At 22.6% G+C, this 17,012-nt stretch overlaps 1 protein-coding gene across 1 annotated transcript in view; it reads right to left on the bottom strand.

Moving 5' to 3' along the window:
* The window catches only part of LOC117174350 (ceramide synthase 6), a 59,588-nt gene that overhangs the window by 24,464 nt on the left and 18,112 nt on the right, over positions 1 to 17,012 (bottom strand). Inside the window, exons 2-3 of the mRNA XM_033363395.1 lie at positions 14,444 to 14,561; positions 1,977 to 2,089 (exon numbers count right to left, since the gene is read on the bottom strand). Of these exons, the coding sequence (XP_033219286.1) occupies positions 1,977 to 2,089; positions 14,444 to 14,561 (231 nt within the window). The remainder of the gene's footprint in view (positions 1 to 1,976; positions 2,090 to 14,443; positions 14,562 to 17,012) is intronic.

The raw sequence follows: 17,012 nt of genomic DNA, 5'->3' as shown, positions 1-17,012 counted from the left end.
GAATTTTAAACTAAAATGATGAACCTTTGACTAAAATAGTTGCATTTTGAACGAAAAAGATGAATTTTCAAACAACAAAATTAATTTTTTACAACAAAAAAATACGGGTTTTCAACTAAAATGCTGAATTTTTAACTAGAATGATTGAATTTTTGACCCAAAAGATGAATTTTCAACCAAGAAGATTAATCGCTACCAAAAATTAAGAAATTTCAACTAAATAGATCATTTTTCAACCAAAAATTAAATAATTTGTAGTAAAAAAAATAATGATTAACTAAAGTGATGAATTTTTAATTAAAATTATGGAATCTTCTACTGCAATAAAGATATCAAAAGAAAAAAAAAAACAATTTTTCAATCAAACAGTTCATTTTTCAACCAAAGAATTTTATTTTCAACCTAAAAGATGATTTTTCAACTAAAATGATAAATATTTGACTGAAACACTTGAATTTTAAACCGAAAATGAGAATTTGTATACAAGATTAAGTTTAAGAGATAAAGTTAATTTTCTACAAAAAAAAATCGATTTTTAACGAAATACCTGAATTTAAACAAAATATTTGAATTTTCAATTAAAAAATACAAATTTGCATCCAAATTGATGACTTTTGAACCAGAAAAAAAAACAATTTTTAACTATAAATGAAACTGTTTAATTTTCAGTTCAAGCTGTTAATTTTGAACTAAACTCATAAATTTTCAACTAAAATGATGAATCTTTAACTGTATTAGTTGCATATTAAACAAAAAATATGAATTTTTAAACAAATAAATTAATTTTGTATAAAAAAACATGATTTTTCAACTAAAATTCTGAATTTTTAAATGGGATTTTCATTCAACAAGATAAATTTTTAAAAAAGATTAATTGTATAACAAAAAATTAATTTTTTACCAAAACCAATTATTATTCAACAAAATGCATGAATCTTCAACTAAAATGGTGTATCTTTACCTGGAATAGTTGAATATTCAACCAAAAAGATTACGATTAACAAAGACGATTTTTCAAAACAATACATGAATTTTTAACCAAATAGTTGAATTTTTAAATAAAGAAGTTCATTTTTCAAACAAATAGTTAAATTTTGAACCAAAAAGGATCAGTTTTCAACCAAATTGTCGATTTTTTCAAACAAAAAATGTTGAACTTTATACAAATAGTTGATTTTACTAGTAAAAAATACGATTTTTTTTAACAAATTAATCACAGATTTATCCAAATAGTTGAATTTTCAACCAACAAGCATGAATTTACAACCAAAAATCAAATATTAAAAAAAAAAGATTAAGCTTCAACTTTCAAGATAATACGCAGTTAAATTTTTAACAAATTAGTTCTATTGTCAAGCAAACAAACTAATTTTTTAAAGGAAAGTTGAATTTCCAACCAAAAATAAAAAATTGAACTAGGAAAGATAAATTTTCAACCAAAAAAGATTAAAACTCAATAAAAAAAAGAACTTTCAACCAAATAGTTGAATTGTCAAGACAAAAAGAAAATTTTAAAAAAGGTCAGTTGAATTATCAACCAAAAAAGTTTAATTCTCAACAAATAGATCCTTGTCAAATAAAAAATTTGACTTTTTTAACAAATTAGTTGAATTTTCAACAGAAAAATAAAATTTCCATCCTAACAGTCGAATTCTTCACCAAAAATAACAAACTTTTACTTAAAAATACTTGGATTTTATTATCGAGCTTTATTAATTCAGTAATTAATTTGAAATTAATCCACTATAAAATGTTTCGACTTGAAAATTTTTAACTATTACAGCGTGGCAATTAAAAAAATTAAATCTTTGAAAACGAATATAACTTCTGAGAAAAACGGAGTCATTTTATCGCATTTTTTTCATAAATTCGAAAAAAATTCGAAAAAGCATAATAATTTTAAAATATAGGGAATTTTTTCGTGAACCGGCGGAAAAAGGGTAATTTTTCAAAAAGGCAATAATTTTTCAGCTGACCTGTTTTCACAAAACTTTGTGAGAGTCGACGGTCTGTCTTGAGAGCGTCGTAACCTCAGCCATCTTTCCACTTGTCGTTCACTCCAATCTAACTGCTTCGCCAAGGCTAATATCTGAAAAAGGTTGACTAGTTATTTATTATTACATAACTCATTCTTAAATAAATCTGAAGGATCTCCTCAGGAAAATTAAATTACACCACACAGCTCTGGGTCAGCAGCAAAAGAAATTTTCTACAAAAATCGGAAATAAAGTAAATTTAATTTTGCAATGAAAAAAATGTTCTATAGGTCAAAGGATAAATTGAGAGTTGAATAGTGGCAGTACAAAACTAGAAAACGCAACATTTCTTCTCAAATCCTGAAAAGAATTCAAATTTTTATTTTATAATAAATACAAATTTAACCGCTTCAAATTCCTAACTTTTCAGTAGAAATATTGCATTTACAAGAAGATAGATAAATTTTGATTCGAAAGGTTGTATTTTGAACCAAGAAGATTCATTTTCTAAAATAAAAAAACTGTTTTTTAACAAAAAATATGAAGTCTCGAACAAAGAGTTGAATTTAAAACAAAAAAGGGAATAATTGAATTTTTAGTTAGAAATTTTAATTCTTAATCAGAAACAAAATAAATTAATGAAGTTAATTTATTTTTGAAATAATAAAAATGTTCTCTAGGTAAATGGTAAATTAAGAATTGACTAGTGGCAGTACAAAACTAGAAAATCCAAAGTTTCTTCTCAAATCCTGGAAAAAATTCAATGAAAAATCCTGTTTTTTCAGGTACCTGAAGTTTTTTCCCGGTATAATTTTCGATATAACCAAGCCATTCAAATATTTCTTATTTTAATTTATTCCTTAATATATTAGCACCATCGAGTTATTAAATAATTAAATTATACTAAAAGTAAAAATAATTACTGCTTAAAGTTGTCTCTAAAGTCAACGAATTTGAATAGTAATTCACACAAATTTTTATTTTATAATAAATACAATTTTAACCGCTTCAAATTCCTAACTTTTAAGTAAAAATATTGCATTTACAACAAGATGTATAAATTTTTTACCGAACGGTTGCATTTTTAACCAAAAAAAAATAATTTCAGGGTGGCCGTTTTAATCGAAGAAAAAAATTACCGGTCATTTCCCGGCTTGCACACATTTTTCACGGCCAATGAAATTTAAAAAATCAAATTATATTCTAAACATTTTTCGATATAAAGTAATAAACAACAAATTAAAGTATTTAAAGTGGAACACTTGAATTCCAAACTTTTAAAATCAAAGTTTAAAAATTTTTCAATTCAAAAATTGTGTATTCAAATTCTAAAAAATTTACATGTACCAAATGGAAGGTACTAACACTTTTCAATAAAACAATTTTAAATGTAATGCAAATAAACTGCACATTTTAGAACTTTTATAAATTATAGAGTTCGAAGATTCAGATTAAATTCCAAAAATATAAATCCATGTTAACATTTTCAATAGTCTAAATTAAAGAATCAAGCAATGAACTTTAAAAATTTTCATAATTATATTATTTTAAGTAATTTTAAGCTAGGCACATTAAAAATTGAAAAATAATTGCTTTAACTTAAAATTTCTGTAATTTGAAGTTTAATTATTTTTATTTTAAATAGTCTAGACATCCTTCAAAAGCTTTACAATTTTATTTCAAAATCTTCCAAATTCAAAACTTTTGAATTTTTTTCGGAACTTTTAAATATATTTCAAAATGAATTGCATTTTTCTAAAATTTTTAGAAAATCCTGCAAATTAAAAAAAAATTGAATTTGAATTTATAAATAACTATAGAACACTTATTATTTGTAAAAATATTAGAATAATTTTAAGAGATATTTAGAAGTTTTAAAAAGATTCGAATTCAATTTAGAACTTGAAATAATTTCAAATACTTACAGCCGAATTTAAAATAAAATGTAGGTATTTGCAGATTTCAAACAAGAATTTAGATTTTTTTAAGAATTATGAAAGACTTCAAACGAATACGAAACTTTCTTAAGATTCTTAGAAAAATTGAAAATGACTTTTTACTTTGAAAAATTATGGAAGATTTTGAGGATTTATTTTTTAATTTGCAGGATTTTCAAAAATTGTAGGAAAATTTCGATTAATTTTAAAATATATTTAGAAGTTCTGAAAAAAATGTTAACACACTTCGTTTAAATTACTTGAAATAATTTCAAGTTTTTAATTAATTTTGAATCTTTTTAAAACTTCTAAATGTCTCTTAAAATTACTCAAATTTGTTCTACAAATAATAAGTGTTCAATTGTTATTTATGTGTCAAAATGGTAAAATTGTAACGCTAAATGTTTAAAAGTTTTTCGCAAATCTAAAGATTCAAAGCTTTCTATGCAAAACAATTCAGTTTTAAATTGTTTTCTTTTAAATATTTAGTTTCAATTTACTCGTTTTAAGTGAAAAGTGAAATATTGCTAAATATTAAATACTTATTTTTTTTCTACAATAAGAAATTTCAAATTAAATCGGATAAAGATTATATAATCTGGAATCACAATAATTTAAATTTAATAAAAACCTTTAATTATGACTATATTATTATGGATTTTTTAAAAGTTGAAAATAGTAAAACAAACGTTTAATTTTTTAATGGCTAAAAAAATTAATAGAAATAATATGTTAATACATTTATTTATTAAATTTAATATAAAAAATATTATAAAGGAAGACCTGAAACTCTGATTTAAAAATATATTATTGGTAAATCATGAAAATCTTTATTTAAAAACAAATTATCGGAATTGCTTTTAATTTTTAATTGTTTAAATTTTCAAATGTGCACTTTAATTATTTTAAAAAAAAACTGTTAAAATCGAACTTGGCCAGATTTTTCTGCTGAAAATTCGTAAAATTCTCCTTTTTCTGGTCCGGCAGCCACCCTGTTTTTTATTTAAAAAATCTTTGATTTCAAAAACTTTTAATTTTTTTTAACCTGTAAAACTGCATTTTAAAATTCCTTAAATTAAAATATATGCATCAAAATTAAAAATCTAAAATGGAATACTTTTAAAGTGAAAGATTGTCGAATTAAGCATTCTAAACTAAATGATTTAATAATTTATAAAAATCGCAATTTGAAAAATTATTTAAAAAACGTTTTCTTGATCCAGCGGCTACCCAGAATTTTCTACAAAAAGAAAAACGATTTTTCAACTAAATACATGAATTCTCAAAAAAATAGTTAAATTAAAAAAAAAATGGAATAGTTCAATTTTTAGTTGAAAATTTCTATTTTTAACGAGAAACAAAACGGAATCTTCAACAAAATATTTTTATTTACAACCAATGAAATGAATTCTGAACAAAATAGTTGAACCTTCAACCAAGTAATTCAATTTCCAAACAAAAAATATGAATTCTCGGCTAAAAATGGAATAGTTAAGTTTATCGTTAAAATAGTTAATTTATAACAAAATAAAAAAAAACGAAATTTCAACAAAAAATAATAGAATTTTTAAGCAAAAGAGATGAGCTTTGAAGCAAAAATATATAATATATTCGTGATTCCAAAAGTACATGAAACCAATCCGACACTATCCATGCCATAACATAGTATCATAAATTTTTAAATACCGTCTTTCAAGATTTTTAAAGACATTATTGATTTTAAAATAAAAATTAAAAAAAAATAAAACAACGCCACTAATATTGTTGTCATTATCAACAATAAAGTAATTTTTATTGCTTATTTCGTGAACAAACTGAGAGTAATAAAATATAAACTTTTTTAATAATCATTTTAGTACAATCGAATAACCCCTACACAATAAATAAAATTGTCTATTTCCGGTCAAGTAGTTCCAGAAAAAAATATTTAAAGCAAATGGAAAAAAATCTCACAAGACTTTAATTACAACATTCTTTACGATTTAAATTTGCTTTCTTTAAAATTTCAAACATTAACAAGATAGATGAATTTTCTACAAAAAAGGACAATGAATTTCTAACCAAAAAGTTGAATTTTGAAGTGAAAAATATGGGTTTTCAACAAAAAATGGGATAGTTATATTTTCAGTTTTAAAAATTAATTTTTCATAGAACAAACAAATTTTTAACAATTTTTAACAAATGAGTTTAAATTAAAACCAACTGTTTTATTTTCCATAAAAAAAAAGAATTTTCAACTAAAATTATGAATATTTGACTGAAATACTTAAATTCTCAATCAAAAAGATAAATTTTCATCAGATTAATTCTTTGCCAAAAATATGATTTTTCTACTATAATAATTAATCTTTAATTATAATAATTTAATTTTCAACCAAATAGATGAATTTTTTAATCAAGAAGTTTAATTTTTATCAAAATAGATGAACTTTCAAATAAAGAAGATCATTTTGAAATAAAAAATTGAATAGTTCGTTTTAGTTTAAAAAAAATTAACATTGAATCAAAGAGATGAATTTACATCAGATTAATTCTTTACCAAAAAATATGATTTTCCAAGAAAATAAATGCATTTTTAACTAAAATGATTAATCTTTAACTATTATAATTCAATTTTCAACCAAAAAAATTATTTTTCAATCAAGAAGATTAATTTTTATAAAAAAAGACGAACTTTTAAATAAAGAAGGTAATTTTTAAATAAAAAAATCTAATAGTTCAATTTTTAGTTTAAAAAGACTAATATTTAACCAAAAAGATGAATTTTTAACTAAAATAATGAATATTTAACTGAAAAACTTAAATTCTCAACAAAAAATGTACATTTTTGAATAAAAGGATTAAGATGCCAAAATAACGATTTTTCAACAACATAAATCCATTTTCAACTTAAAAAGACAAATTTTTAACCAAAAAGATGAATTATCGACCACAAAGATTTATTTATACCAAAAAAAGAAGAACTTTCAAGTAAAAAATATAATTCTACAACCAAAAATTGAATAGTTAACTTCTTAGTTAAAAAAAAATTAACATTGAATCAAACAGATGAATTTTTAACTAAAATGGTGAATATGTAACATAAATACTTAAATTCTCAATCAAAATGATGAATTTTCAACTATAATGATAAATTCTCTACCAAAAAGACGATTAAAAAAAAAATACATGAATTTGCAAGTAAACGACAAATTTTCAACCAAATAGTTGAATTTTAACTAAAATAATAAATCTTTAACTAGAATAATAGAATATTCAGCCAAAAAGAAAATTTTTCAATTAAAATTATGATTCTTTAACTATAATAATTGCATTTTCAACCAAAAACATGATTTTTCAACCACGAAGATTAATTTTTACCAAAAAAAGACGAACTTTAAATATAAAAAAGATCATTTTTTAATCAGAAATTGAATAGTTAAATTTTTAGTTAGAAACAAAGTAATGTTCAACCAAAGAGATAAATTCCTAACTCAAATAATGGAACATTCAGCTAACCTAGATAACTTTTCAGTTAATTGGATTCTCCTTCAGAACAGACGATTGTTCAACAAAACAGTTGAACATTTCATCAAAAGAGATGACTTTCGAACAAAACAATGGAATTTTCAACGAAATAGATGAATTTTCAAATAAATAGTTTAATTTCCAAGCCAAAAAGACGAATTTTTAAAAAAAGAGAGTTCAATTTTCAAGCAAAAAGTTTATTTTCAAACAAGAAAAATGAATTTTTAACTAAATAAGATTTTTTTTACCATAAAGAGGAATTTTCAACCCAGAAGGATGAATTTTTCATTAAAAAAAGGAAATTTTTCAACAAAACAATTAAATTATTGACCTATAAATGTGAATTTTCATCTAAATAATTAATTTTTGAGTTAAACAGTCGAAATTTCAAACTCTTAATGTTTGCAATTGGAAAAATTAAAATTTTTAATACGGATTCACGAAATTATAAGATGTTCAATTTGAAAAATTGTTATTTAAAATGTGTTTAATATAAAGCTGAATATGAAATTATTAAATGTGTAAGGTTCTTTAAGATGATACAATTTTTTCCAGTTTTTAATTTCAATTTTATTTGAATGTTTCGTTGTGATTTTGTGATTAATATTAAAACTAAGTATAGCGAATCCACGCTATTATTTCCATTTCTCTAAATTGAAGAATAATTTAATAAATTTTTATATGTCCAAAATAATATAATTGTGGGCTCATTTGAATTTGAAACATTATTTTTAGAAAAAAACAGTTTAAAATTTAGAATAAATCATTATTTCAATAAATCATGACTTATTAATTCGGTGAAAACATTCTCGATAACTCTATACTTACCAATTTTTAAAATAAGTAAAATATATTTAAAATATAATTATTTGTTCGAAAAGTATTTTAACGATTGAAGCCATAGAAAATTTACTTTCAAAATTGGAAAAAAGTAAAATTGAAAAGAATGTTATCCCTGAAAAAAGAAGCCATCAGTTATTAAAATTTAACCATTTTTAAAAAATCGATAAGGAACAATAATAAGAAAAAATCAAAGTACACAAGAAATTGTTAAAATAGAGATTTTTTGTAAATTTTAAAACTTTTTCATTCAAAATCACAGAATCATAGAAAACCTATTCTATTCTTTACTTCAATCTGATGTTTGGTACAACTAGCTCAAATAAAAAATGTATACTTAGAATTGATAACCTGAAATGGAAAATTTTTTAAGTAAAGGATTTCTGAATTACACATTGTAAACTGAATGATTTCATAAATGAAAACTGTTACAGTTGAACTCAACATTTATTTTTAAGTCTTTATATTTATAATTAATCCATTGTTATTTACACATAAAAATGTAACATTTTCCCTTACAAATGACAAAATTCTAAAAGGGAACAATTAAAATTATAACATTCAGAAAGCTTTTTACTTTAAAAAATGAAGTTTCAAATTATTCAATTCTGGACGATTTAATATTTAAATAGGTTTTGAGATTAAGTAAAAGCGTTGAATTAAAAATCTATTAATTTGAGTTTATTTGAAAACTGAAAATACTTTATAAAATTCCCATCGGTGAATTAAAACAGTTATTTCTCCAAAACTGGATAAATTTTTTTTTGATCCTAAATCAGCAACATGCCATAATCGGAAGTCGACTTTGATTTTATCTATGAATAATTTAAATTTACCGAATGTTTTTTCGCTTTCCAGAAAAATTCCGATTTTGTTGTTTATTTAGTTCTGTACATCTACTCTAGAATTATCGATAAAAGAACATTAAATAAATAATAGTATAGACTCAAATTTTATTTCTCTTCATTTATATTCTGAATAATCTCGGACAGGACAGGAAAAATATAATTTAAAAAATCAATAAATAAATCTATTTGTATAATTCCTGTTCTGTATTGATTCGAGTCTTGGTGTTCCCTTCGATGCGTGATGAAGCAAAAAAAAACGTATCACCTGAGTAATACCAGCTTGTACGCAGGGTTCGCATACATAATTATAAAAGACACGCAAAGCTTTGTCCTGAATTCTGATCTGTTTGTACCTACGTTTAAAGACAGTCTACAGGGTGACCGACAAACGGTATTTTTTACATTACCTGTTATTTCCCAGACTAATCTTTCATTTTCCTTCGCCATTATTATTTAAAAATCATAATGTTCAGCTTGAAAGATTTTGAATATAGAATATTTTATAAATGGAATATAACAATTTTTAATTTATTATTATCGGGACTTTTGAATTTACAAGAATTCAATTTGTAAGACTTCTAAGCAATTCAAATTAAATTCAAAAAACAAATGTAAAAAAAATAATTAAGAAAATGTCACTGATTACAATTAAATTTGAGGGAATTTATAGGAATTTCAGGGAAATGAGAAGCATTCGATGAAATTTATAAAAATTCAAGTTGAGTTTAAAACACTTTAAGATTAATTACACAGAAAAAAGACCTCTTTAAATCTTTAAAACGCTATTCTGATTAAATCTGAAAAAATGATGAAATCTGATAATTTTTAAAATTCTGACAAACTTATTAAAATTCCTTCAAAGCTTTTAAAATCCTTTAAAACCATTGAAATCCTCGGAAATCTCATTAAATCCCTTACAATACTTTTAAACATCTTACAAACCTAAAATATTTAAAATCCATTGAATTTTTAAAAACACCGTAACATTTTTTTAATCCTTTAGTATCATTTCTAATTATTAAAATCGAATAAAAATAAAGTAAGATATTTTAAATCCAATTTTTGTAAATTCCTTGAATTTTAAAAGCTGCTTAAAATTTCTAATAGTTCTTGAAAATACCCTAAAACCTGCAAAAATGCCTTGATATGCCTTTAAATTATTAAAATCAATTAAAAATACCTTGGAATCTTTTTAAATATCCTACAATCTTTAAAGTCATTTAAAATCTTTGGAAATACCTTGTGATATTTGAAATTCTTTAAACTCGTACGAAATCCCTTACTTCTTGTGAAGAAATTCTTTGAAATTCATTAAAATTGAAAAATCCCACGAAATTTTCTTTAGATCACTTAAAATCATTTAGAAATTTGTTGAAAATACCACAAAATCTTCTCAATCTTTTGGAATCCCTTCAAATTATTGACATCTATTAAAAATTTATTCTAATCTTTCAAAATACCCTACAATATTTCAAATACTTTGAAATCCTTTGAAACTTTTCTAAAATCTTCAAAATCTCATCAAATTATTTAAATCTATTTAACATTTATTGGAATCTTTTGAAATACTCTAAAATGTATTAAATCTACTGAAATTTTTTTAATTTTTAAAAATATACTGTAATCTTTCAAAATAGGTTCCCTAAAATATTTAAAATCGTCTGAAGCCTTTGAAATAGCTTGAAGCTTTTAAAAACCCTCTTGGAATTAAAAAAAAACTCTAAAATTTATAAAACCCTTTGAATTTTCGTGAAAAATTCCTGCAGTCTTTTAAAATATTCTAAAATCTTTGGTAATATATTGAAATATTTAAAATGCTTCTAAGTACTACGAAATCCCTTGATTCTTGTGAATATATTCTTTAAAATCCATTACAGTATTATAAAATTTTGGTCAAATTCTATGAAATCTGATACAATTTCCTGAAATTCTAAAAAATGCATTAAAATTGTCTGAGAATTTTTAAAAATCCTTTAATTATGGTCCTATAAAATCGTGTTATATCTGCCGAAATTCTAAGAACTTCTTTAAAACCCTAGGAAAATTTCTTTAAATCCCTTAAACTCATTCAACTCTTTGGGAATTCTTTGAGAATCTTTTAATCTCCTCGAAATTTCTTGGAATCTTTTGAAATATCCTGAAATATTTAAGATTCTCTGAATCTTTTTAAAGCTATTAAGAATTCATTGGAATTTGTTGAAAACCCCTAAAATAATCAAAATGCCTTGGAATCTCTTCAAATTAATAAAATATATTTAAAATTCCTTGTAATCTTGCAAAATGTTTTCAAATACTCCAAATCATTTGAAATTTTTCAAAAAGCTCTTGAAAATTATTTGGAATTTTTTTTAAAAATCTCGAAAATCTTTAAAGTTATTTAAAATCCCTTTAAATCATTAAAATCTACTAAAAATTTCTTCGAATATTTTAAAACACCCTAAAACCTTTAAAATCCTTTAAAATTCCTTCAATTATTGAAATGCATTAAAAATTACTTGGAATCTTTTAAAATATCCTAAAATCTCTCAAACCGTATGAAACCCAATAAAACTATTAACATTTATTTAAAATTCCTCGTAATTTTTTTATATACTTTAAAATCTTGTAAAATCTCATACAATTTTGCAGAGGACGTGGAAATTCCCTGGAACTAAAAATAGAAACTAAAATCTTTAAAATTCTTTGAAAACACTTCAAATTATCGAAATCTATTAAAAATATCTTAGAATCTTTTTAAACACCCTAAAACCTTTAAAATCCTTTAAAATTCCTAAAATTATTCAAATTCTTTAAAAAATATCTGGAATCTTTTAAAATATCCTAAAATCTTTCAAATCTTATGGAACCCCATAAAATTATAAAAATTTATTTAAAATTCCTCGGAATCTTTCTAAATACTTTAAAATTTTGCGAAATTCAATTAAAATTTTCAGAGGTCTTAGAAATTCCCTGAAATTAAAAATAAAATCTTTAAAATTCTCGGAAAACCCCTTCAAATTATTGAAATCCATTAAAAATTTCTTGGAATATTTTAAAACACCCTAAAACTTAAAATCCTTTAAAATTCTTAAAATTATTGAAATCCATTACAAATTTCTTGGAATCTTTTAAAACACCCTATAACCTTTAAAATTCCTTAAATTATTGAAATTATTAAAAATTACTTAGAATCTTTAAAAATATCCTAAAATCTTTCAAATCGCATGGAACAAATTAGAATTATTAAAATTTATTTAAAATTCCTCGGAATCTTTTAGAATACTTTAAAATTTTGTGAAATCCAATGAAACTTTGCAGAGGTCTTGGAAATACCTTGGAATTAAAACAAAACAAAAACCTTTCAAATTATTGAAATCTAATAAAAATTTCTTGGAATTTTGCAAAACACCCTAAAACCCTTTAAAATTCTTTAAATTATTGAAATCCATTAAAAATGTCTTGGAATCTTTTAAAATATCCTAAAATCTTTCAAATCGTATGGAACCCATTAAAATTATTAAAATTCATTTAAATTACTCGGAATCTTTTAAAATCTTGTGAAATCCCATAAAACTTTGCAGAAGTCTTGGAAAATCCCTGGAATTTATAATAAAAACTAAAATCTTTACAATTCTTTGAAATCCTTTTAAATTATTGAAATCTAATAAAAATTTCATGGAATCTTTTAAAACACCTTAAAACCTTTAAAATTCTTTAAATTATTGAAATCCATTAACAATTTCTTGGAATCTTTTAAAACACCCTAAAATTATTTAAAATTCCTTAAATTATTGAAATCCATAAAAATTACTTGGAATCTTTTAAAATATCCTAAAATCTTTCAAATCGTATGGAACCCATTAAAATTCATTCAAAACTCCTCGGAATTTTTTTTAACTACTTTAAAATCTTGTGAAATCCAATGAAACTTTGCAGAAGTCTTGGAAATTCCCTGGAATTTAAAATAAACACTAAAATCTTTAAAATTCTTTGAAAATCCTTCAAATGATTAAAATCTATTAAAAAATTCTGGGAATCTTTTAAAATACCCTGAGATATTACAAATCCTTTGGAATTCTTTTAAATGATTAAAATCGATTAAAAATAACGTAACATATTGCCAAAACTTTTTTTTAAATCCCTTGAATTTGGATCAAAGTTGCTTAAAATTCCTTACAATTTTTAAAAATACCCTAAAATCAGTAAAAAAAATTCGTGATACCACTTTAAAATATTGAAATTAATTAAAAGTTCCTTAAAATCTTTTAAAATTCCCTAAAAAATTTCGAAATATTTAAAATCCCTTCAAATTACTGAAATCTATTAAAAATTTCTTGGAATCTTTTTAAACACCCTAAAATATTTCAAATCTTCTGAAATCCCATGAAACTTGTCGAAACTTTGGGAAATTCCTTGGAATCTTTTAAAATATCCTAAAAAATTTTTAATCCTTTGGAGTCCTTTGAAATTATTAAAATATATTTAAAATTCTTGAGAATCTTTCTATATATTAAATATTTCCTGCTCAAATATTTCAAACCCTACAATAATATCTTGTTAAATCTCTTGAAACTTTGCAAAACTCTTGAAAATTCGTTGGAATATGTCTAATCCTCTGAAATCCCTTAAAATTGTTTAAGGCTCTTGAAAATTTCTGGAAAATTTTAAAAACACCTTTGAAATCTATAAAATCCCTTTAAATTATTGAAATCTATTACAAGTTTCTTTGATTTTTTTCAATGTCCTAAAATTTTTACAACACCTTAAAATAGTTTTTAATGCTTTTGAAAATTCCTTGGAATATTTAAAAATACTCTTAAATCTTCAAAATCACTAGAAATCGAGAAAAATCAGAAATAATTTCAGCCCTGGATTTAATAGTGGTTAATCCATGGATTAATTTATTGAAAGAAAAATGATTAAAGTCATTTTTTCATGGTAAAAAGTAACTAAAAAGTGTCCTTGAAGTTCCTTGAAGAGAATATTTATCAGAAAATTTTCAATTGATTTACAAAGCACAATAACTTCTTTCACTTTTCGCTTTTTATCATTATTTCTTCACGTAATTATTAAAATATACACGAAGAGAAATAAAAACTAAAATACGCATTCATTTTTTTTTACAAAAATACTAGTGTTTTTGGAGAAGAAATAAAGATAATTATATAAAGTCCAACAATAATTTTTTTAAGCATATATAGCAGGTAATAAAAATTCACAATTTTCAAAATGTGTAATTCTTGAAGATTCGAGTTTTCTCTCTTATTTTCTTTAAATTTCGATTTCAAGTATTGTTAGAAGCAAAAGTTCGTTTTTGAATCATAATTAAGAAGTAAAATTTTCTAGCTAATCATACCTGCTTATGCTTAATGTGTTTGCTGGCATAGGCCTTTTCCAAAATTGGATTTGGCTGTGCTCGCTTTGTTCTGGTTGTTTTTATTCCAAGCCATCTCCCCACCGGACTGAAGCAATACCTATTAGATAAATAAATTACGTTAATCACTACACAGTTTAATGGTGCTTTTTTCACGAATATATGGGAGAAAATAGGAATAATAATTTTTAATAAAATTATTGTAAGTACCATACTGAATTCAATATGAAACAAATTTTCAACAAAATAGTTCAATTTTCAACAAAAGAGATGAATTTTAAACTGAAATTATAAATATTCAACAAAAAAAAAATTAATTTTTAACAAAGTAGTTCAACTTTAAAACAAAACAAAAAGGAATTATAAACAAATAAGATTAACTGCCTACTAAAAAACATGAATTTTCAACAAAATAGTTAATTTTTCATTCAATGAAATTCATTTGTAACTGAAATGATGAATCTTAACCAAAAGTATTAATTTTTATTAAAGTAATTCAACCAAGTATGATTGAATTATTAAGCAAAAAGATGAATTTTCAACTAAGAAGATACACTTTTTGAAAATAAAAAAAAACGAGATATTAACTAAATACACGAATTCTCAACTGCAAAATATCAAATTTCTACCAAAAATGGAATAGCTAAATTTTCAATTGGATAGATTAATTTTTAACAGCAACAAAAAACATATTTTTAACAAAATTGTTCATTTTTCAAATCAAAGAGATGAAATTTCAGCCAAGAAGATTAATTGTCTACTAAAAAACATGAATTATCAACAAAATACTTAATTTTTCAATCAAAGAGATGAATTTTCAACTGAAATGATCAATCTTTAAACAGAAAAATTAATTTTTATCGAAGTAGTTCAACTTTAAAAAAAAATGAATTTCCAATAAAGAATATAAATTAACTTTTAAAAATACCAACGATTTTTCAAGTAAAAAATGTCAGTTTTCATCCAAAAATGGAATAGTTACATTTTCAATTAGATAGAATAATTTTCAACCAAGAAGATTTTAAATAAAAAAAAAAAAACCAAGAAGATTAATTTTCTACAAACAAGAATTTCCAATAAAATAGTTGATATATCATTTGAAAAGACTAATTTGTCAAGTGAAATTATAAATCTTCAATCAAAAAAGTTAGTTTTTAATGGTAGACTCTCACTTCAACCAAGAAAAGTTGAATTTTCAACTCGAAAGATGAACTCCAACTAAGAAAGTCAATTTTTTTACAAGAAAAAACGACGAATTTTCAAAAAATATATATAATTTTTCAAGTAACTAGTTGTATTTTCAGCCGAAAACATGAATTTTCAACAAAAAATTGAATAGTTAAATTTTGATTTGAAAAAATTAATATTCACACCAAATAGACTATTTTCGAAAAAACAGTTAATTTTTTATAACAGAAATTATTTTTAAACTAAAATGATAAATGTTTAAACAAAAAATTAATTTTTATCAAAATAGTTCAACTTTTAATCAAAAAGATGAATTTTCAACCAAGAAAAAAACACGAATTTTCAATAAAATAGTTCATGATCATTTGAAAATACTAATTTTCAACTGAAATTATGACTCTTCAATAAAAAAATTAGTTTTTCATATTGCAGTTATACTTCCAACCAAGAAAATTTTAATTTTCAACCAATAAGATGAATTTCAACCAAGAAACTAATTTTTTTACAAAAAAAGACGGACAAATTTTTAAAAAAATACATGAATTTTCAAGCAAATACTTGAATTTTCAACAAAAAGACGAATTTTCAACCAAAAATTGAATAGTTAAATTTTGAGTTGAAAATATTAATATTCAATCAAAAAAGACAAATTTTCGAAAAAATAGTGAATTTTTTATCTAAAGAAAGTATTTATAAAATTTGAAGTGATAAATCTTTAAACAAAAAATTAATTTTTATCAAAATAGTTCAACTTTCAATAAAAAAAATGAATTTTTAACCATGAAAAAACCCCGAATTTTTTACAAACTAATTAATTTTTCAACCAAACAGATGAATTTTCAATTTAAATAATGAATCTTTAAACAAAAGGAATGATGATTAAAGAAGTATTTCAACTTTCAAATAAAAGGATTAATTTCCCACCAAAAAGATTAATTTTCTACAAACACGAATTTTCAATAAAAAAGTTAAATTTTCAATCGAAGACTAATTTTCAACTGAAATTATGAATCTTCATTCCAACAAATTAATTTTTAATAAAATAGTTTCACTTCCAACCAAGAAAAGTTTAATATTATATATTTTCTGTCAGAAATTGAATAGTTAAATTATGAGTTGAAAATATTAACATTCAAACAATAAAAAAATTTCTTTTGAATAAAATAGTAAATTTTTTCACCTAAAGAAATGAATTTTCAACTTAAATGATGAATTTTCAAACAAACAAAAAGAAGGCGAATTTCCAACAAAATACATTAATTTCGAACCAAATAGTTGAATTTTCAGTTAACACGATTCATTTTAATCTAGAGGAGAACGAATTTTCACCCAAAAAAGTTAGATTTTTAGCCAAAAAAGCTGA

The sequence above is a fragment of the Belonocnema kinseyi genome, chromosome 6, assembly GCF_010883055.1.
Source record: "Belonocnema kinseyi isolate 2016_QV_RU_SX_M_011 chromosome 6, B_treatae_v1, whole genome shotgun sequence".
In the NCBI taxonomy this organism is placed as follows: domain Eukaryota; kingdom Metazoa; phylum Arthropoda; class Insecta; order Hymenoptera; family Cynipidae; genus Belonocnema; species Belonocnema kinseyi.
This window is presented reverse-complemented; position numbering and strand designations above follow the sequence as displayed.